We start from the raw sequence: 24,178 nt of genomic DNA, 5'->3' as shown, positions 1-24,178 counted from the left end.
AGAAAAGCTGGAACACAGGACAACAGAAGCAATCAATACTAATTCAGTGCTTCTTATCTGGTTTTCTTTTGGTCCCAGATAAAGGACCAGGCCCATGTGCTCTCATGACAATCCAAGCCCGTGAACGCACTAGCCACTTACCTCGCAAGTTACACGCGTCCAGTATGCAAGTATCCAAAACGCCTTTAAATTCCTGTTCCCACCACACCTCCTTTCTGCGCTGCATTTGATAATTCCCAGACCGGCACGCTCCCACGCATGCCCAGTCTGCGCTCCAAGCAAGGACGGCGATTGGTCAGCATTAGTAAGGGAGGCGGGGGGAGTGCAGGGATTGGCTGGCAGCAGGAAGTGGGCTGGCAGCAGGAAGTGGATTTAATACTCATTGCATGTTCCCAGTTTAAGGCTCCAGAGGTGGAAGGTTTTATTTTTTTAATTCGACGTATAAGCGGATGCGCTTAACGCGGAGGAATTGTGTTCTGGAGACGTCCTCGGAATACTTCGGGTGAGCTGAAGTGGGAACATGCAAGGAAAGCCCGCAGAAATCGGAGCTGCAAATGGTAAGTGCGGACATGGCCATAGTTAGGAAACATTGGTGCAGTGGTGACGCCTTCTTCTCCTGTATTGTAGTTCTACCCACTAAACGTGTGAGCCAGTATGTTATTAATAGCTATGATTCAATGGTGACTTATTTCAAATCTGTCAGCATCAACACTGTTATCACAGAAGCACTCACACCTCATTTCCAACCTGTGGATAACAGTCGCAAACTGGAATGGCTGCACTTTCTGTACTATTTCTGAACAAAAGACACAGATACTGCGCACTTCACTTTATCACTGCGGTCAAGCTGGGCCCTTTCACTGCCAATAAATCCTCTCAAAATGAAATACCTAGAATATTTCTGATCAAAAAAAGGAGGAGGGGGGGATACCTACTACAATGCTGTTTAATCTCTTCAAGCGCATTTTGCATTTGTTGTACCTTTGCTGTTCACCAGGATTAATCTACAGCAGAGAAAATTCTTTGTCTATCACCTGGGACCTTTAAACAAAGTAATCCATGAGACGGGAATTATGATCGATCTTGATCTAATTTTTCAGGTCTTACCAGAGAAAATGGCTCTTTTTGCGTGTGCAGGAGCTGCTCTGAATATAAAGACCAAGCAGCCAAGTTACATATTCTGAACAGTTCCTCACCACTAGAGCGCTGAACTTCCATTTTTATAGTAATAAAATGCACAAACGTCTTTTATAATCCACACAGTGACAATTTAGGGTACCAACTTGTCAGGGGCTCCCCCCCTCCCCCCAGAATTAAAATTCTGATTACCTCCATGCACCGTAGAAAGGTGATGACAATCACAAGCCTCCAGCAGCATCGCTAGAGGATAAATCTATTATCTCATATTGTCTGAATGGCTGTAATGGCTCCAGTGTTTACAACAAATTGAATAGACATGCTCATCCCTAATTATACACAACACCCCCACAGACACTGCTATTTGAGCTTAATTGTAAAATAAGGGACCTTGGGTTTAAACATCATATCCCAGCTAATTATATTCCAAACACATTCAGTGATGCAGGGAAGAGATACTGATCCATTTTATGAGGCTCAGTTAACAGCACACAATGAAGCTACTGTGAAACAGCACCAATCTTAAGGTTTAATATATTGGCGGGTTTTCAGCATGCAACACAGAACCCCGGGGCAAAAAGGGAGTCCGAGAAGTACATTGACGCTTAAGGTGCTTATGCCTCTTTGATTGTGCGTTCTTTCAGGCTTTGGTTTTAAACTCTGGCTGTTTAATCTGAGCTGAGTCACATCCATTAGCAGCTGCGGAAAGGGAGAGCTGAGCGGGAATCACTCGAGATAAAGGAGTCTTAATTAAAGATCCTCTGGCTTTATGCAAACATGGTGCTTTAACACATATCTTGCAGTTATCTCCTTGTATCTGGCTGCCTGCCCGCTGGGGTGTGTGTGCAACTCTACCTGGCATGATTATGCAAAACTGTAATGAATGCCTAAGCAGATAAAAGTGCAAGCAGCCCCAATCTCACTCTGATTGCTATCTAAAGCCAAGAAAGATGGTTATTGCACATGAGAGGTTCTAAACAATGCTGGGGGGGGGGGGGGCGGGAGAGTGAGACTAGTGCCTAACTTTGACCATGGTTCCTGGTAAAGGCTTATAAGGTTCCTGGTAAAGGCTTCTACCTTTGGCCATTGTCTATTTTATCAGACAAAGAGGAGGGTATCAAACATTTCTCTCTCACACACACATACATGGGGGGGGGACAATAGAGGCCCCTTCATTTGCAGCACTGTTGCCTATCTCCCATGAACACATGCAGCTGCCTTATACTGAATCATACCCTTGGTCCAGCAAAGTCAGTATTGTCTACTCAGACCGGCAGCGGCTCTCCAGGGTCTCAGGTAGAGATCTTTCACATCACCTACTCACCTAGTCCCTTTAACTGGAGATGTCGGGGACTGAACCTGGGACCTTCTGCATGCCAAGCAGAGGCTCTACTACTGAGCCATGGCCCCTCCACCATCTCAAGCGTCTCCCTACTTTTCAGAAAAGCCTAAACAGCTGTTTTGTATAGCTTTTTTATTGTTTACAATTGCACTGTAAGAGTGCATTTCTGAGGGGAGGTGGTTAAAGTTGTTTGGATGTGGTATACTTATCACGGTATAAGAGGCACTTATGCAGGGGGCATTCCCGCTGGTGCCTGGACGCTGCAGAGCCATGCACGGCTTCCCCGCTGGAACAGCCTCACCAGAAACGAAATCCCGGAAGAGAACAGCAGCACCAGTGTGGGGGGAGCGATCCCAGGGCGTTCCCAGGGCGTAGCTGACTTTAGTCAGCTTCCTAACCCCTTCCAGCCCGAGAACGCCCCTCGCTGCTGCGGCGGGGCTATGACACCTTTTTTGGTGCTCTGGGAGTGGTGCAGCCACACCGCCCCCTCAGATGCTTCCCGTCCGCCGCGGATCCACCCCCCTCAGGAATGGTAAGTCAGAAAAGTAGGATTTTCCCCAAGCAGCAAATGGCACGAAAGTCAGAGTACAAGGGTATGTTGGAAAGCTGTTAATTCACTGTCACATACACACGCAAAATAAAACAGACGTCCAGTGGCACCTTTCAGAATAATAAACGTTTCTGCATAAGCCTCTGCACACTTCAGAAGAAGGAGAGTTGGCTTTTATACCCCTCTTTTTTATACCTTTAAGGAGGCTCAAAGCAGCTTACAAACACCTTTCCCTTCCCCTCCCCACAACAGGCACCTTGTGAGGTAGGTGGGGCCGAGAGAGTTCAGAGAGAACTGTGACTAGCCCAAGGTCACCCAGCAGGCTCCATGTGCAGAGTGGGGAATCAAACCTGGTTCACCTGATTAGAGTCTGCTTCTCCTGTGGAGGAGTGGGGGGGTCAAACCCGGTTCTCCAGATTAGAGCCCACTGCTCTTAACTACTATGCCATGCATGAGCTCTGACTCACTTTTGCTGGGATAAAATTTGCTAGACTTTACAGTGCCCCTGGACTTCTGTTTTATTTTTCTGCAACAGGTTAACATGGCTACAGAGAAAAGGTATGCCATTGAAACTTCTCTCATCAGCTGCCACAACCTACCCTTGAAAACTTTAAGGACGAAAAATGTCCTCTTTTATCATGTCAGCTGCACGAAACACTACGAAACTGTGTGGACAAGATCTGATATATTTGTACTCAGCCTCTGTTGGGAACACCAACAGAGGTGTGGAAAGGTTATCTTCCCAACCTGGAATTTCTGGTTACAGGAATTACTACTGTAGCATCCACTATGTCAGAATGTCAACTTATACCCTGCCTGAGACTTCCTCTTTATGCACGATGTTATCAGCACATCACCAACTCAAACTGCAAACATTCTACAGCACATTTAAGGGATACAGAAAATGTTTTCAAGTCTTTTTTTTAAAGACCCATCTCATAGGGCTGCTTCACACCATATTAATGTTCCTGTTTTCAAAAGATGGAGGTGCAGGTTTGTGAGAGAAGTAATTAGGGGATGTCAGATAACCATTTAACTGAATGAGAACATAGCACAATAGGAATTCTGCTAAGGCAGAAGTAAAGTCTGAAAGTTTAGCATTGAAGATTCCAGAATTGTTAGTGCATTCCCAGTTATTCTTCCAAAAAATCTCTGCTCCTTCACCTCTGTGCCAGAAATGAAAATGAATGCATAGCTGAGCTGCTCCTACTTCTGCATACGAAACAGTGGATGTGCTCTGAATTTCTGTATCATTTTGCACAGTAAAACTCACCTTGGGGAAGAAGGACTGTAAAGAAAAGGACAGATGATGCGCTTAGCTAGCGACATGAAAATAAAGCTTATGCTCTAATTCTTAGTTTTCCCAGTTGAGTCCCAACTCAATTATAAAACAAAATCTGGAGCCATAGTACAAGACTAGATACAGCTCTGTATGCACAAGTAATCAACTCCAATTCCCTCTGCCCAATTTAATTACAAAACAACATTTGGTGTAACGGCTAAACACATACCAGGTGACCTCTTGCTTCAATCTGTCGGAGGCATTTACAAGACTCCTGCTTCTGCTGTGTGACTCGCACTGTCATTTCTATTTTGCAGGCTCTTTTGAGCAGGCTGCATTGTTACAGGCAGAAATGTTTCCTACTCCAGCATTTACGCAAGGCGTGAAAATAACTAAGCAAAATTAATTAAGAATTGTTTAAACTAAAGTAATTGGACGCAGGTTTTCTCTCTGCTCATCCCCACCCACTTTTTCTATTCCCTTTAGAGTACCTGTTGAATATAACCACACACACACACCACTGCTTGTCAACTGAGGTCTCTCTTACTTTAAATGAGCAATGAGTTAGGCATAAGGACCCTTTATTTCAATCATTTGGCCTTCAAAATGAGCAGTGAAAATTCAATTCACATCGAAATTAATTTTCCTTCTAAAAATATTCATAATAGCTTTGTGTTTGCCTGTCACGCTGCCAGAATGTATCCTGGTTTCTTAAATCAGCTTCACAGAAAATGCTACCACAGTCCCACAAGTAATAAGGAGCTATTGCTGTTATGGAGGGTGAGCAGGAGAACTTGACTCCAGGACCCCCAAGTTCAATGGTAGCTCCCTATTGCTTGCAAATGGACTTTTACACTCATGCCTTCCTACCTAAAATTCCTTCCTGAAGATCTGTGGCAGCAGCTCAAGCATTAGCATTATTTTATACTTGGGGTGTTGTGAGGGATGCATTCATTTCCCTTTATTTACTTATTTAATTTGGCTCAAACTCCTGAGCAACTCTTGTCTTCTTTCCTTTTGTATTCATTCTCATTTCCCATCCTTCTTCTAGAGGAAATGAAAGAGGTTACAGAAAAGAAACTGACTCTCCAAAGGATGAAAAGTGGTTTCAGGAGGACAAACACACTACAATGGTGAATTGGATGATGTATGTATGGAAGTTCTCTCCATGTTTTGGAAGAAAGAATGCCCTGTCATTCCCAGGCACAAACAAATCCTGACCAAATCTACCATCCAGTTTCAATCAACACACCATTGCCATATTAAAAAGGTAAAGGTCCCCTGTGCAAGCACCAGGTCATTCCTGACCCATGGGTGATGTCACATCCCGACGTTTACTAGGCACACTTTGTTTACGGGGTGGTTTGCCAGTGCCTTCCCCAGTCATCTTCCCTTTACCCCCAGCAAGCTGGGTACTCATTTAACCGACCTCGGAAGGATGGAAGGCTGAGTCAACCTTGAGCTGGCTACCTGAAACCGACTTCCGTCGGGATCAAACTCAGGTCATGAGAAGCTTCGACTGCAGTACTGCAGCTTACCCCTCTGCGCCACGGGGCTCCTATTGCCACATCAGGCACATATAAAATATACAGTCACATATTTATCATGACTGCATGGTTGCTATGAGCTGTAATTGGAGAGGTTCCCACTTCTAATCTCTTCTCTCCCCTGAACGCACTAGGCTCTGCTACCTCTCATTCCCAGTTTGGCCCATGTTACAGGGCTGTTGTAAGGATTACCACCATCACATAGAGAAAGTGCTTTGAACACTGAAAGCACTATATACACATATTATTATCGTTAATTTGGGTCCAGTTTTATTTTATAAAACTAGTTGAACTACGTTAGCTACCAGACCGTGCATGGCCTATGCTCAATGGCATGTTTCTTATCTATAGTCTTCCTTTGATGAGCAAATCCAGAGATCCACATGTCCAGACAGTTGCTTTTGTTTATGGTTTTGCTTCAATCCATTCTTTTCAACCCAACAATGGCTGGTTTAAAAAACAACAACAACAACAGGCAGTTCAAAACACAGCTTGTCATTTTGGATGGAGGAACAAAAACATAAACAACCAGTCACATCCAGCCCTTTGTGCCTATGGGGGAACACAATGAAAGGGATCTGGATTTTTGTTTGTTTTGGCTAGAAAACATCAACTCCTTAGAATAACTGAACAGCATGCCACAAAAAGTTGGGAGAATAACCTACCGTCACTGTTGATACAGACAACCTGTGGAATCTGAGTACCAGGTCCACACTCCTTCTCATTGTCTGGAATGCATTCTTCCAGCCTCACTATCCTCCAGTCGTAGCAAGAAGGTTCTTCACATGGGATGGCTTCAAGCAGGTGGGGGCAGCTGCCCAGGCCTCCCGTGGGTTCATTTGTGATGCGGCGTTTTCTCAGTTTAAAACCTGAAGTGTGAGAAAGGAGAAACAACGGTCATGATGACTTTTCACAGAAAAGATTAAATCCTCATTTTCCATTCTCACTTGAAACTGTGCAAGTGTTTCCTATAAATAGCTGTTACAATTTGTTCTTCTTGATTGTTACAAAAACTTTCTAAACCTGTATGTATTATTAACATATCTGTAATGACCAAATATTAATTATTTATTTTATTTAAAACATTCATATGCTGCCCTTCTACCCGATCAGGGTTTCCAGGGTGGCAAATGTGAAAACATGAAAATATTTAACAATTAAAAACAACATTTAAAATTATAGAATAATTAACTAAAAACACATAAACACTAGAACCAGGGAGGAGGGCCAATAACAATTTGGGGGGGGGGTATGCCAAACAAAACAAAAAAGCCGATACCCACTGGTAGAAGACACCAATAGTGGAAGGCAGGCAAATCTCCCTGGGGAGGGAGTTCCAAATTTCCAAATACACCAGCTCTTGGAACTCTGCTGTCATTAATGGGACAAGTCAAGTTTCCAAAAAGTATGCCTGAATAGTAAATGAGTTCTGCATATTAGAAGTGAATTTATTTGGTAAGACGCTACAGTCGCCAAGGAAAACAGTCTGCTCTTGTTTGTTCAAGACAGAACTCGTCATTTTGTCACTCATTTGCCTACAAATCATGCTCTAGCATGCATGTGTTTGGGAACCTGAATATCAAAGAGACATGAGAATGAAAAGGGAGACACATTCCTTCTTTATTCCTGCCTGGGTCACAGCATTTAGCGAGCAGTAGGTTAACGATTGATGGCGTCCAATATTCCTTGTTTTCCTATAGCTATTCATCATTTGCATGGATCATTTATTGTATTGTATGTCAATAAAGGTCTTGAATTGAAAAGCAGTAGAATCACTGCAGAGATTCAGAGGGTAGGGCTACAGAGCGGCAATGATCTCTGGATTAATCTATACATTCTAGAAGAAGCAGAAGAATTAGGCCCATGATACTGCCTTATGCTGAGTCAAACCATTGGTCTATCAAGGTCAGATTGTCAATTAAAACTGGCAACAGCTTGCTTGGGTCTTTTACATTGATGGTGTAAAGTATTGTCAAGTCGCAGCCGACTTATGGCGACCTCTCATAGCTTCTGAGATCTGACAAGATCAGGCAAGCCTAGGCCATCCAGATCAGGGCTCTTTTCTATTACTGGTTTCTTCTAACTGGAGATGCTAGGGACTGAATCTGGGACCTTCTGCATGCAAAACAGATACTCTAGCACTGAGGCACAACCCATTCCCAAATAGGCTGTGCTCAGACTATTTAAAATGTTTTTACACCCACTGAGACTTTTCCTTAAAAACATCTTGCTGTTTAACATGCAGACTTGGAGATGAATACTGCTTGGTCAATGTATCTTGCTTTCCAGGAAGACTGCCTGAAGGGAATAGGACGATCTTAAAGATGCCTTTAAGAAGCTAGCGACTTTAAGAGAGAATCTGAGGTTTTCCACATAACCCCGTGAGAAAGATTTTGTGGTTGGGCTAGTGAAGCCCAGTTCCGTTTGCAAATCTCTGAGGAATTATGACATCTATCTGACAGTGGATTTGGTTGCAGTACTTAATACTGTAACACCTTTTTAAACCTCTTTGCTATATAGTTTATCAACTTAACATGTCTCATTGCGTCAATCACAGTTTGGGAAGCTGATGCTAGTGCAAAAATCAGACTTTGAGGAGTGTGCTTAGCAAGTGATTAGTCTAGATTCATCAGGGGGAAAGCACAATGAAGGGACCTGGCAGAATGTGCTAAGGAACAGAGAGCTCTCTAGAAGGTAACAAATAACAAAGAGCTGGCATGGACTTGAGAAAACTAGGAAACAAGACTGTCTGAATCTCAGGGTTTATTGCTGATGGGACGGGGTGACTCTGACTGCCGGTCAAAATAGAAAAGATGGTGAGAGATCCTGAACTGGATGTTCCCAGAACCTTTCAAAGCACAATTACAGTAGTGTGGGGGACAGATTCAAATCAGAGCTGTGTGGGGAAAGGAAAGGGGTTTTAACCTTTTTGTCGTCAATCTTTTTTGCGAAAAGGAACAGTTTCATTCTGTATACAAATGTTTGGAACAAAACATTTCATGAACAGCTAAATATTTAGTAATATTTGTGCACATGAAGCTGCCTTATATTGATTCAAAACCACTGGTTCATCAAGATCAGTATTGTCTACACAGACTGCTAGCAGCTGTCCAGGATCTCAGGTGGAGGTCTTTCACATCACCTACCACCTGATCCCATTAATTGGAGATGCTGGGGATTAACCTGGGACCTTCTGCGTACCAAGCAGACACTCTACCACTGACCCACAGCCCCTCCACCTAGATAAGTCATTACTTATGTGGGCAGCCGCCAATCCCTGTTTTGACCAACCTCAAGATCTACACACCAATAAACAAAGCAGGGCCCTCTATTGCCTGGAAAGACTCCCTCACCCCCTAATCCCCAGTTAGAAGTGAGTAAGTCCATGAGAATTTTTCATGAGTGTAATTTTCCTATGGTCTCAGTCAGTTTTCTGACTTACATCTACTGAGGGCCAAACTAGATGTGACATCAACCATGAGTCCAACCTGTGGATGCTGCTGCAATTTTAATGCAATTTTGTAAATGTTGCAAAGGATCGAACCTGTAGCATGGCAGGCTGAGGTGTGCTTGTTCCTCCCAGTTCCTTTTCAAGTGCTGAAACAGCCGCAGGGGATGCACCCATTTTGGCACTTGAAAAGGTATGGGGGAGGGGGAACGAGAGCACCTCAGCCTCCCACGCTTTGTCCTTACAGCATTTTTTACAGCATGTCTAGTTGGGCCTGATTTTGAAAGTGCTACTGTTGGTTAACAGTCTGTATATGTTACCGTCCTCATTTTCTTTGATGGGTTAAAGATTTTGCAATTATGACCACTAGCCAACCGAAACATCAACAAAGTGTTTGCATTAGTAAATGCCAGCCTGGCCCTTTTCCCCCTCTACTCCATGAAAATAAAAAAAATTGCATATGCTTCCATTAGCAGATTTAGCCCAAAAATTTCACATTTTCAGGAATTACTTAGTGCAACTTTCCCCCCACTCATGTTAAATGCAGAAGAAGCCTGATCCTGATGCTTCTGATATAATGAACAGCATTGGGGGGGGGGATTGTTCTGATGGGAACTACTTTCTGCGATGGGTCTGCTTAACACAAAAAACACAGAATATTCCTTAGTCCAGTGTAATCAAACATCCATATGTGTTTTGGGCAATAGAGCCCTCCTTCAAGCGAACGTTTCCAATTGGAGGTGGGGGAGGAAAGGAATTTTTCTGGCTCGGGTTGCATGTCCAAACCACAGATGAACTCTGAGCTGTAATATTCACCTTGAAGTTGAGTATTATGAGCTGCCAAAGCTTATATACAGAGAGTGCAGAGAGTTTCAGTCGTATCTCGGCTCAATTCTTTGTATAAGGCTTCTGACAATAATTGGCCTGGAGCTGTTATGCTCCCCTAGCTAGGGTTGCCAACCTCCAGGCACTAGCTGGAGATCTCCTGCTATTACAGCTGATCTCCAGCCGACAGAGATCAGTTCGCCTGGAGAAAACGGCCGCTTTGGCCATGGACTCTATGGCATTGAAGTCCCTCCCCTCCCCAAACCCCGCCCTCCTCAGGCTCTGCCCCAAAAATCTCCAGGTATTTCCCAACCCGGAGCTGACAACCCTACCCCTAGCTCAGCATCCATCAAAAGTAATTAACATAATTTAGAAAATGAACACGTACCTTTTTTGGCTTGTTGGTCATCACAGCTTTCAAACGTGCATGGCCCCCAAGCTGACCAGACGGATACCTCACACTCAATAGGACATGGGATATGGCACAACTGGGTGGTGCTCGGTGTAGGGCCCGTGCACAGCTTCCAGTCCACAGGTTTGGATGCTGTAAGGACAAAAACAAAACAAAACCATTTTTTTGGCATATGAATAAAGTTCTACTGCAAAAAAAAAAATTGCAACACATCAGAAAGTTCCTTCTCATCACATTAACATCACGTTCATCTGAAAGTAACGGGTGGGAGGCGTGCAGCAAATTCTGTCCCAGAGCAAATTCAAATCATATTATAGAGCAGGGGTGTCAAACTCAATTGTTATGAGGGGCCGGATATGACATATATGTAACTTGGTCAAGGCCGGGCCATGCCTCGCCAGCCCAGATCCAGAGTGGGGGTGGGGTGGCTGCCTCGGCTGAGGTCCTCTTCTCGCAGGCCAGATAAGAGCTCTCAAGGATCCAGATCCAGCCCACGGGCCTCATGTTTGAAGTACCTGTTATAAAAAATTAGGAAATTTCTGCAAATATTTCATTCTATATATTTAATAGATTAATTTTCTACAGTAGCACATTATCCTATGTGTCAGCACTTGAATTAAAAGGGGATAGCGACCCCAATTAAGTTTTAGCTATTCTTTCTACGGGGCACCATGATTTTGTCTTCTTTTTTTGTCCCACCTCAATCAATGGTCTCTCTGTCCCATCCGAGTCTTTTCAACACTGCCATCTCTCTCTCTCTGTAAAGCCATGTCTGGCTGAGGAGGACCATCTGATTCCCAGATCTACGTGGCTTTATTTACTTGGATTGTCTGTTGTGAATATGAGTGGACTATGTCCCAAAGAAGAGTCTTTCTTCAGGTATCTGGCTGCTTGCTCTTTTCCTCCTCCTGCCTGTCAACTAGAGTTACCTAAGGGTCTCAGATATTTGACCCTATGCACACTGGCTGCTTAAGGAAATTTCTAGCTAAGTCAGACAGCCTCACTAATTGTGTGTTAAGTGTGCTTGTCTTGCTAGCTGGGGTAATGTCAGGAACCAAAAGTTCCCTGGGCCCAAGATAAAAACATTCTTAAGTCTCAGGGGAATGAGCAGAAGAGGACTGGAGGAGATTCCAACCCAAATTAGTGCTTAGGAACCTCACAGAGGAGGCTTAGATTGTTTCTCTTTGAGCTGCAAGTCTGCTGGGGGATAAACAGAACATTTCCTACAGAAGTCAAGCTTCTCTCAAGCTGGTCTCTGTGAGAGCTGGCATGGTGTAGTAGTTAAGACCAGTGGACTCTAATCTGGAGAACCAGGTTTGATTCCCCCCTCCTCCTCATAAGCAGTGGACTCTAATCTGGTGAACCAGATTGGTCTCCCTACTCCTACACATGAAGCCTGCTGGGGGACCTCGGTCTAGTCACAGTTTTCTCAGAACTTTCTCAGCCCCACCTACCTCACAAGGTGTCTGTTGTGGGGAAAGGAAGGGGAGGAGATTGTAAGCCGGTTTGAGACTCCTTAAAGGTAGAGGAAATTGGGGTATAAAAACCAACTCTTCTTCTTCTTCTTTAGGAGGGTACAGAACAAATTCCTTAATTCAGGAATTAATGCAGAGGCAAAGGACAGACCCTGAAGTACAAGTTCAGGGATCTTGGGTCCACAATTTTTTTTATTTTAAAAAGAGGTCATCATACTCAAAAAGGGTGGGAACCACTGCTGTAGACAAACAACTTGCAATTTTTTGCATGATGACCTAACAACGTTCACCATGAGCTGCTGGCCTGAGCCATCCCTAAACACACCGAAAGGAAGATGGGGAAATGAATTCCTAATTTATGCCTAGTGGACCACTAATTTAGAAGTACAATTATTTTGCTCTTTTACTATTATTTTTTAAATATGTTGAACCTTTTTCATTTAGTAAAAACCCACAGATTCATAACCAGATAAACTACTGTATAGAATTGTGACATGCATACAGCCAACATAGTGCTCTCCAAAGAGAGAGTGAGTCCTTAGATGCATTCCATTGAAACTTCAGGTCAAAGGCCTTAATTACATACCTGTTATTTCAAAAGTGATTGATAGCAGTGGTGCAGCACTAGCCTTCGATGTACTCTGTGACTGACTTTCTGAAATAATGGGGACAAAGACCGCCATGATTATAAAGAGAAAGGAGGGCTCTAACAGCCTAAGAAAGAATTAGCTTACGTTAGAAATATGGGATTTCCCCATTACTACAGTAGTAATTTTCCCTTTTCATCTTTGTACCATTCTCTAGTTGAATACAATCTTTCTAGAGGAATACATATTTTTCTTTCCAATAATAAAAATCCCACTATCATTCTCCTCTGTGACAGCCTGCTGTCTTCAGGGCTTTGCACAATGAAATTCACTTTTCCTCTTTGCTGGTTGGAACTCTAGGGAAATAAAATGTTCTCACATTTATGCCTCCAACGATAGTTAGATTTTAATCTGTATTTGTATGTGTGTATCCATTGAGATGAATGCTCAGTAAACCCTATTTTTCCTATCAATATTTATTTGGGATAATTTCATACCAGCCAAACAAGACTTCTCAACATACTGAAATACTGATCTCAGTGGAAAATATGGAACTATTGCTGGAATTATGGCATCTTTATGCAAGAGTGTATTGCCACCACGATGGGAGGCACATTTAAATTTTCCCAGGGAAGAATTCACTAAAGTTAGGGCTTTAAGTGGTTTTTGTTAAGTTCTGTCACTCTATCCAAGTTGAAATGTGAATTCAACAGACTGCAGAACACCTAGTAAAAGTATGCTGTTTCAATCCAAATACCAGGATCAGGACTGGTACTTGACTGTGTGGTTCCCTCAAGTTTACACCTTAAAGTATAAAGATTGACATGAGAATGGGATACTCTTAGGACTCTGGGAACCATGCATATTAAGATGGAACAAGTAAAGGACACCTCTTTTCTTGGAGTATGTGGCTGTATTCCTTTAGAAGTCACTATATACAGTTTAATGCATGAATATATTGTGGGTGCTTTAAGGTCATTCTAAACTGTGAGCTAGAATAATTTATTGAAGTTTATTGGGTGTTTAGTAATCATTTAGAGTTTAAACAAAAGGAACTTTACAGTTATATCATAATACAGGACAGTTTAACTTACTCTGATAATTTAGGAAGTAATCTAGCAGATCTCAGAAGTAAATTGCATTTTATTCAATGGAGCTTACTCCCAGGAAAATACTTTTCAGACTGCAGCCTTATTTTATTTACAGTGCAATCCTCTGCAGATTTACTCCAGTCTACGTCCACTGATTTAAATGTGCTTAGACTGAAGTAACTGCAGAAGATTGGACTGACAGAGTATAATCCATTTAGAAGTTCTCCTGAGCAATCCTCACTAGAGTTCATCGGGGTTGTATAAGAACAAGCTGTCATGAGACTGTGTGTTATACAGTTCTATTTTTAGTGAGGGAAACATTCAGAGAAGAAAATGTCGCACTGTTTTTAGAATTTATATGATCAATGAATCTGGCACAAAAGAGGTTTGTGACCGGATGGGTCCATTGATCCCTTCATTGTTGTATCCACCATAATGTCCATGGCACTTTGTTTTGTCTGAACTATCCTATAACCCGAAGGTGTAAAAGGCTTGTAAAGAAGGTGATTAAATGGAAATATGGTCCACTTTTAAATGGTAAATGAAGAGCTGGGGGTCATTTTAATGATACAAAAGAGGTTTGTAGGTAACACACTAGGATAATCTGTGATTCAGGCTCACAAACAGTAAGCTACTGATTTTGGAAGCAAAATTGTTTTTTCTCCCTGTTGAAAATTGATGTTTAGGTGGTGATGTACTCACACTAGTGATTATTCCAAACTGCATCTGGATGTCCCATGTGGACTTTGATGCAATGCAGATGCATTCTGGCAACACTAGTTCCTTTTATTTTAAGTGGTTAAGTGGACTAAGTCCAGAAAAATGAAGGGGAGGGCAGTTGCCCAGCATCTCTAGTTAAGCTCTCAGGTGGCAGTCAGGACAGACCTCCCCCTAAGACCTTGAAAATGCTGAGTATCTTTAATTGATGACCTAAAAGTTAAGTTGAAAAATAAACACTATGTACGGAATGAACTTGTTTTCTTAAATGCCGCAACTCAGAAAAAAATCTGTATAGTTTCACTTCATTTTATTTATTGTAAAGTTTTACTTCAAATGAAACTTGTTCTTAAAAAAATACATGTAGTGTATTAGAACCTTCACCTCTCATGCTAATCCTTTTGTCTGCAATTCAAACATACCTTCTTTTTCTTTAAGAGTGTTTAAATAGGAGAGGAGGTTTTCATTAGCTTGCACACAATACACCTCCCGGGTCTGAATCCCACCTCCACAAAGAGCTGTTTGATTTCCACGTCTCTTATCCTGTTGGCTCAGTAATGGATCAATGCGACATTCAGTCCACTCTGTAGTTCTCCAACCATACCTGAAGCCAAACACATTGACGATCAAGCAATCCAAGCTAATTTCATAAATAAAACAACTGGACATTTCCCCTAAATTATTGTCAGGCTTACAACCCAAATATTTTAATTGACTTCCAAAGGTAGCTGTAATAATTTATTCCATTTGGGGTAGACTATTTAAGGAGTGCCCTGACTTGGATGGCCCAGGCTAGCCTGATCTCGTCAGATCTCAGAAGCTAAGCAGGGTCAGTCCTGGTTAGTATTTGGATGGGAGACCACCAAGGAAGTCCAGGGTTGCTATACAGAAGAAGGCACTGGCAAACCACCTCTGTTAGTCTCTTGCCTTGAAAACCCCATAAGGGGTTGCCATAAGTCGGCTGCGACTTGATGGCACTTTACACACACACACACATTTAAGGAGTAATCCTAAGCAGGTCTTCTCAGAAGTACGTCACATTTCATTCAGTGTGACTTACTCCCAGGAAAGTATTCTTAGTTATTACAATCTTAGAGCCAAACTAGACTATACAGCATATCCGTGGAGGTGTTTGGGCTCTTGAAAATGCCATGGAGGGAAACAGGAGCCTGTTTTCCCTCCACGATGTGGTCCTAGCAAGATCAGGCCCCCATGGCATTTGTAAAGTGAAAGAAATGCAGAGATAAAATGGCAGCATCCCCAGGGACACCGTATCATCTAGTTGGGCCCCGAGTTATATCACATAAGAGATAATGTTTGTGTTAGAGTGTCAGACTACGACTACTGAGAACTGGATTCCAATTCTTGCTCTGTCACACTGTTTAATAGGTAACCTTTGGACAATCTGTCTCTCAGCCTACCCTACCTCAAAGAACTGACGGTTAAAACAAAAGAAGAATAAATCATGTATGCCACTCAGAGCACCTTGGATCTATATGTACCGGTATTTATTTTCATTCCAGTTATGAAAACACAAAGAAATCCAAGGTATCCATGCACTGAAAATGTTAACCTGTACAGAAAAAAGGAGAAACTTCCAATTCCCCTTTGAGAACAAATATAAAAGGCTATATTTACACATCAGGGCAAAACTACATTTATACTCCTTAAATACCCCTCCTTCCCTCAAAAAAAGAATATTTGAGTTACTTTTTCACTGTCAAAATGACAGTGGTTCTCTGGAGAACTAGGACTCCCTGCTGAGCAATGATGAACGACAAGAGGTGGTGAGCTTTCCAATCAGCTCGTGTATGGTGGGAAAAAAAACTGTGATACTAAGTTAAAATCTCAATCAGCCTTATGAAGTGAAAGAAATGTCACAAGACGCTCTACTCAACGCGTGTTTTAAGCAGATATCAAGGGAACTGCTTTCACAGGCCGCAGGAGATGTAGAATGATATTTTTCTTCCAAGAAAACTGACAATGTCCCATGATCAAAGACAGAGTAGCAAAATGACAGGATACCAGCTATAGCTTTTCTAATACTCTGCCATTTCCTTCCAAGGAAATAAAGGAGGGGGAAATAGCTCAGACGGTTCTTTACATTCGTGCGATAGCATTAATCTCAATTAGAAGCAACCGATTAAAGCAATCACTTGAATCTAAACTACTTACCGCCATATTTTCTGCGCTCTAGCAGGACTAATTTATTTACTGCCACTTTTAGATTTTTCCCTCCTGCTGACCAATTGCTGAAGACATCAGGATGCTTAAGGAATATTTATCAGCCTCAGTCAGAGATCATCTCTTTTATCCTTTGGTGCGCAGAGTACTTCAAAGGTGAGATTCTGCCAGAAAACGTGCTTTGGAAAAAACTGCCCACCTTGGATATTTATATTGGCATTTGTTCCCCAAACTGAACTAAACACAAGTTTGCTGTAATGAATACTGGCTTATGACCCCTTATCTATGGCTGCCTTGTTTTTAAAACAAGAATTTCATTCCTATTATGCAGTTTTTTTTAAAATGGTGTGGCTCCCCTCCAGTTTCCCAAGTTGCTGATGCGGATATGAGCTAAAGCATGAGCTCCTTTCATGCAGCCTGGTCAATGCAGATTACCCCATCAGCCTAGAAAGGGCCTACACTGCAGCAGCTCCCACGCCATCAAGATAACATGAGTGCCAGACTTGAGTCAAGCTGAAAACCCAGGGATACATTAAAGCTTACGTGATACATGGAGGCACTCCATCTCCTTGAGACACACATTGCTCTGTTTCTTCTAGTTCTGGGCACTCATTTTCATTACCGACAGGAAACTGTTTAATGGTCCTTGTTCTCGTGCGATTGCCTTTAGGGGACGCCATATCAAAGCATGTTTTGGAACACGGGCTCCATTCAGACCATTCTGTCACCTGGCATTCCTTTGTGATCACACACGACTGGAAAGTAATTGGCAATTTCTCTTGTTGGCAAAAGCTGTAAAGGAACATTAAGATGGTCAGGAAATGCATTCCCTTATGAATTCCTAGCAGTTTTGAATCCACTGTACTGTCAGACTTGCATGATGAGTAAACACCTAGATCAGCTGGCTACTGAAGATTACTTCGTGAAACAGATATTGCCTCACCTTTTAGTCCAATTGAATCTATAATGCCAAGAGTCAGATGAGAAGAATCTGTTCACAGTAAGAGGAGACCGGTTTATGATACTTCAGGAATAAGCAACAACAGTTTTATTCAAATTAAAACCAAACATAGAAAAAAATAAAAACACTATCAGCAAAGACTGCCCAGAACAGGGCCGGTTCTGGCCACCTGACAAGTGATACTTCCGTTTTATCATGGTAACTACACCACCAGCGTGCTGTAGTGGTTAAGAGTGGTGGTTTGGAGCGGTGGGCTCTGATCTGGAGAACTGGGCTTTATTCCCCACTCCTCCACAGGAGTGGCAGAGGCTAATCTGGTAAACTGGATTTGTTTCCCCACTCCTACACATGAAGCCAGCTGGATGACCTTTGGCTAGTCATACTCTCTCAGCCCCACCTACCTCACAGGGTGTCTGTTGTGGGGAGGGGAAGGGAAGGCGATTGTAAGCCGGTTTGATTCTTCCTTAAGTGGTAGAGAAAGTTGGCATATCAAAACCAACTCTTCTTCTTTTACAATAAACTAGTTGAAAGCAGGGAGCAAAAGTTGTTTTCTTATGAATTATTAAGACTTATATTCCTTATGACTAGCATTTGAAATGGTTTCCAGATAAGAGTTCTTTGGGGTTATTGGGGGCAGGGGAGAGGACTGGCAAGCCTAGAAGGTCTATCTTAAACACCACAACAGAAGTCCATCTTCAATCAGGGCCTATTTGATAACCCAAATCCCTTCATTCTGTGTCACTGAGGGCTACCACCCTGTTAGGCAGGTTGAGTTGAGAGAGCATGACTGGCCCATGGTAACCTAATGAACTTTATTATTCAGGAGAGACTTGAACGCATAAGTCCCCCTTTCCTCCCAACCTCTATCAAGATCCTGTGTTTTATTCCCTTTTATTTGTTTTATTCGACTTAAAATGCCCTGGGGGAAAGATCAAGACTCAGTAAAAACTGCATTGCTGAGTCTTATTTTGTCCCCCAAAGAATAATGATTCTGAAACAATCTTTTAAAGTTTTCCCAATAATTTTAAATGCAAATTAGATACATGCAGTGTTCATGCACTGATCAATAGAAGCAAGCACTGATCTGGCATTTTTATGAAAATCAGTAAAAGGCTGCTGACTAAATAGTTTTGACTCTGTATTAGTACAAAAGGGAAAAAAAGGCTTGCTCAAAAGTATAGTTTGAATACTGATAACTTTACTTCTTGGTGAGCACAGCTGGTGACATAAGGTCACCTTGATCTGGGCTACTTCCTTCTTTGATCCAGGGAACTAGTACTTGCTTGCAATGAACTGCAAGAGCTACCTGTATGTGAGGGGGACGGGAAGGAAAGGCAAACCATGAGAAGCAGCACTTCATGTAGTGACACTGTCAAATGCCAGCGTTACCTATTTATTAACAGGTAAAATGTATATATTTGTAGTACACAAGGCTGCTGAGAGCCACCATGAGCCCCTGGACAAAGACTGTCTCTGGGCTCTCCTTAACATATTTAAAGATTATTTAAAGGCACTATGGCAGAAGGGTGCCAGATGCACCAACCTGGAAGAAAGGGGTCAGCAGGGAAACCACTGCAACCCCAGAAGGAAACACACTGGTGGGATGGGAGCCTGTACTGGCAAAAGAACCAAAAGGGTTAACCCAGGCTCTGGAGCAGAGGAAAGCTAACAAGCAGCCAGACAATCAGGCAATCCAAGGCTGGCAACCAGTCTCTGGCATAAAAGAGGGAAGAGGAGCCATGCTTTCTCGGAGGATTGGGCGAGACTGTTGCAGAATAGGAGAATCTCAACCTGTGGGTGGGGCTAGCAGATAAAAGAGGCGTGCCAGAGGCAGAGGGGAGGCATTCAGCCTTCCTCCTCTCTTTGCATATAGACATTTACTGAAAGGTCCTACTTCCCACCCTAGGTTGTTGTTTGATCTGAACCACATAACATTTTTTATGTTCTTCCTTAAAAACAAACATTCCAGACAGTCATACCAGTGTTTGGGAACCAAGTTTGTAGGAAAAAGAACAAAACAGTTTGTGGTTCAGATGCAATTAAAACTGTGGTCTACTGGGAAACTGGAAGTCTTTCATTAGATGGCCATGCACCGGAGGAGGAAGGAGAGGGAAGAAAAAGCATATGACCCTGAGGATTCCTCCAGGTTAATTTACACAGCAAAAAAGTTACTTTGTCACTCATCTGAAATATGCCTAAAAGTGATCTTTTTAAGAAAGACAGTTCCAGAAAATTAAAATATTTATGAATCCCAAATATATCAACTAGCCAAAATATGAGTTTTGAGCATATTTAGTGGTAAAACGTGTTCTACAAATTCAAGCAATTCCATTCCTGTGTTATAACTGAAGATTCACACAGGCAATTCTGCCTGCATATTTATTTATTAAAACATTTATATCTCCCCTTTCCCCATGGCTCAAGGAGGCTTAAGGTCCACATTTAAAAACGCCCAAGTGACCACAAAACCACAATCCACTCCCAACCTAATAAAATGTTTACAACCAGTAATGCGCCCTTTAATACTCTGGCAAATTAAATAGCCTTAAAGTACCTCCTGAAAGTTTCCAAGAAATGCACCACCCCTTCCCTCCTTGGGGAGCCCATTCTGTAAAGTAGGAGCAACCACCAAGAAAGCGTGGGTCCTTGATGATGATAGGCCTGCCGATGTCAGGCTTGCCAATGCGTTTAATGAGAGAGCACCCAGAAGGTGCCACACTGAAGACCACAGCTGGTGCGTAGGGACATAAGGAGATGGTCCTGGGTCCCAGGCCATCAAGAGCTTTAAAAGTCATACACAGCACCATGAATTGAAAGACAGTCAGCCAACGGAGATGTTTTAAAATAGGTAAGAACTGTTCTTGATGGCCTAACAACAATTGAGCTACTGAGCTGTAAACTAGCTGCAATATCTGGGTAGTTGTTGCAAATGAGGCTGCCCCCCCCCCGGAATATATATTTGCTCACCCCAAAAGATAACTCAGACTTGACTACCAGAGACCTGTATAAAATATCAATTTTAATATCAAAATAGTGGCCCCTGAACTAACAGAAATTTCCTTTGACACTCTCACATGGGAGAGTAGCCGACCTGCTGGAATGCTCCAAAGAGCACATTGATTAAAGGCCTTTTGTTCTCGACTCCCAGAAGCTCCCTCACATCCATGGCCAAGAGTAGTAATTAACTCAAGTTTGCTGAACAATAATCTGAGTGGCTTCTACCACTTATATTTACAAAATTTGTATCCTGCTACCAAGGCAGCTTGGCCACCACATCAACCTGCTTTTCAGGTAGCAAGATTAGGTTCATGGTATAGGTAAACATGCCAGATGATTAAATGCACAAAGACAGCAAAATAACTAAATAACTCCAACCCTTATTTAACATTATTTGGGTTGTTTTTCATGATCAAATAGAACCGGCACCTCCTGAAAGTTTCTAAGGACGGCACACCCCTTACCTTCTTGGGGAGCACGTTCCATGAACTGGAAGCAACTGTATATGCAGCAAATTCAATATTAGGTTGAAGAGAACAGGTTGAAGAGGACAGTGCCAATGAGTACAAAAAACTGGAGTTCACCAGGAGCTAGAAAAAATTTATCATAAGTTCCTGAAGCCCATTTTGGGCTGAAAACTTCTCCTTTAGGAATAGTTTTCTTTATTTAAATATGGCCCCCCTCTTACATTTCTCCTGCAATGAAAAACCCAGAGGAAGGTTTTACTTCTGAAGTTTGTTGGGTTTCAGTTGCTTGGTTATTTCAAAGGTATTTTTAGCCAATGTTTCCTGGTGCGTAGAGGAGCTGCAGTGTGCTCCCTTCCTGCAAGGTCCATGGTGTTGCCCTACCATCATGGGAAGGAGTGCCGCGGCTGCTCCCAGGCCATGGGCGTATGAAAGTATCAGGTCTCAGTCAGAGACCGTCACATTCCACAGTGCTTCTCTGCCATAAATCTTTTTTGCTGCTCCTATATTGCCTTTTAAACATTTGAGTTTCTTGGCGTTATTTTACCTTTTTATGGCATTCCCTCCATTTACTCTCTGGTTTTATTCCCTGCACACCAAAACTGTTAACGTTTATTTTCCCCTACTTGATTTCCCTTTTGATTACATTCTGACTCTTCCATTGTTCTGGAATGAATAACGTAACTAAATTCAGCAGGGAGAATGGTGCCAACATAATCACTGGGTATGTGTCAGACTTTTTTAAAAAAACCAACAACAATTGAAGACTGAGTTGTTATTTCCAGCTTTAAATTGGAAAAAAAAGGCTTTTACATACAAAGAGCACAATAATTCTGGATTCAATATATAAGAATGCCTTACCCATTAGCAGAGCAAGACTGTTCAGCTATAGGGAATTAACTCTCCATGATGAAGGGGGGATCCAAATTCTAGAGACTTTGAGGCTTTGGATTCTGTAGGTGTCTGGGGAACTACCCAAGGCAGGTTACTCACTGCTGACAGTATTTCTGCCATGATTCTTTAGTTTGTGCCCCATTTAACCCGAGTACTTACAAATATTGCTGCATTTTCTATGAACTATTTTGCTTTCACTGAATATAGCCAGTAACAGATAGGTCTGGCCCTGCATGACAGAATATTTTGATACTGATTGTAAAAATATCATCTTAGTTCCGCATTTTTAATCAATACAGCAACATTTAGAGGAGGAGTCAGCACAATTGTGAGCAGGTTCAAAAAAGATGGCTATGTTCCCCAGGTCATGCATCTTTCACAATGTGATGGGGAGGATCACCCCATGCTGCCCACCCTTGGAGTTTTAAATGGGAAGTTGCAGGCAGTGACTGACTAACAGATTTAGTGTAAGACAGGGGGTAAGAATCAGAGCTACAATCTAGGATGTCTGATTTCAGATCTCATCTCTGCATTCAACTAAATTAGACAAGCAACTCTCTCACAGACTTAGCCCATCTTTCACATCTGCAGTATGGGGACTTCTGATTGACTATTAAAGATTTGATTGGCTGTGCTTGATTTTAAAAAATGTTACTTTGGCAGCGCTGCCACCACAGCACAAAGATCTACACTGTATTACTGAAGTTAAGCTGTGGCAATCATTTTGGGGCTGCCATTTTGTTGCTGCGCCCACCATGCCATGACAGAATTCCAAATGTACCGGCAGGCTCAAAAAGGTCGGGGACACCTGTGCTAGACCAACACTTGCCATTGCACCAATGCATTTTCTACTCATGCTGGTATAATCCCAGGAACATGAAGAAAGTGCATGTGTACATACCAAAGGTGCTCTCCCTCCATCTTGGTTTCCAGCGTGTCCCCATGTACATGCCACACTCAAACCCATTTCACATGGTATAACTTAACAGGCTACAATGGGACAGTTGTTGGCCTCCAAATCTGCCACTATTCAATGCTTCTTATATATATGATATACCCCATGTTCTATCTGCAGTGAAAATATATTGTATGAATTTAATAAGACATCAAGCACTCATTCGGTGGCAGAACATCCTTCAGACAAACTGAGAACATTATTTACTATTGGTGATGGATCAAATAAACATCTCTACTACTATCAGCAAATGGGTATATGGAAGCAAATCAAAATAAATGATGCTACAAAAACGGGAACACTCTGAATCAATCTCTTCCGAGACTCAATTCTTAAAAACACTTCACTTTATAAGTAAGCATTAATATTAGGAGGTGCCTTTTACTGAGTCTAACCATTGCTCCATTTAGTCAATTACAGTCTACTCTGACAGGCAGCAGCTCTCCAGAGTCTCAGGAACAGCTCTTGCCCATTTCTGCTACCTGATATCCATTAAGTGGGATGGCAGTGATTGAACTGGGGACCATATGCAGGCAAAACATGTCACGCTAGAAAAAGGGGGTGATTTCAGTAACGGTATTAATCTTCCAACTACCGTCAATATCAATCTTTCCATATAGGAGCAAAACAGGAGAACTGTGGGCATACACAAGCCATTTTAAAATGTTCTGGATTTTCAGTATTGCAAAGAGACAGATTCTGCACAGGGGCACAGCTTTGGGTGAAAAACTTGCCACATGTTGAAAGTACCATGTGAGCAGATTAAGATGTCTGGCTTTCTGCCACATCCATCCATCCATGATCTTCTTGTGGCATGTTGTGTTCTGGATAATGAGAGACTGTAGGCACTGAGGATGAGGACTTAACTAGACCTAGAAAGAGACATGGTATGGCTGCTCTTCCATGCATCTTTGCCCCTTCTGCCTTGCAACACAGAGGTAAACACTGGAATGATGCTCTATATCCACCCCCCACACTCCTTGCCTTAAAGAATTTAAAAGGCCTGTGTGTGAGAGGGCTTGGACTTCCCCCTTGCCCTCTCCTCTCTGGTCATTTGGTGAGCCCCCACCACTCAAACTGTGCCCTTTGTTTCGCTATGTGTGGCTTGAAGCACAGTTATAGGCTATGTGTGAGCTGCTACACACATCCCGTCCCCTGTCTGCTAACTGACCTTATTTTGTCCCCTGTCTGCTAACTGACCTTATCTCAGCCAGGAGTTTTAAGTCTACGCATGGACAAACAGCCATGTGCTCTGGGTGAGATCTTTGAGTGCAGTCTGAGATCTTTAGAAGGAAAAATGTCTTTATTTG

The 24,178-nt window shown here is 42.5% G+C and overlaps 1 protein-coding gene across 2 annotated transcripts in view; it reads right to left on the bottom strand.

Moving 5' to 3' along the window:
* Positions 1-24,178, bottom strand: part of THSD7A (thrombospondin type 1 domain containing 7A) — a 282,025-nt gene that overhangs the window by 129,391 nt on the left and 128,456 nt on the right. The window contains exons 3-7 of one of the 2 annotated variants that reach the window (XM_056857536.1): positions 17,141-17,389; positions 14,836-15,017; positions 12,605-12,673; positions 10,520-10,675; positions 6,524-6,727 (exon numbers count right to left, since the gene is read on the bottom strand). In XM_056857536.1, the coding sequence (XP_056713514.1) occupies positions 6,524-6,727; positions 10,520-10,675; positions 12,605-12,673; positions 14,836-15,017; positions 17,141-17,389 (860 nt within the window). The remainder of the gene's footprint in view (positions 1-6,523; positions 6,728-10,519; positions 10,676-12,604; positions 12,674-14,835; positions 15,018-17,140; positions 17,390-24,178) is intronic. The other variant, XM_056857537.1, reaches the window with a different exon arrangement.

This window comes from Euleptes europaea, chromosome 11, assembly GCF_029931775.1.
Source record: "Euleptes europaea isolate rEulEur1 chromosome 11, rEulEur1.hap1, whole genome shotgun sequence".
In the NCBI taxonomy this organism is placed as follows: domain Eukaryota; kingdom Metazoa; phylum Chordata; class Lepidosauria; order Squamata; family Sphaerodactylidae; genus Euleptes; species Euleptes europaea.
This window is presented reverse-complemented; position numbering and strand designations above follow the sequence as displayed.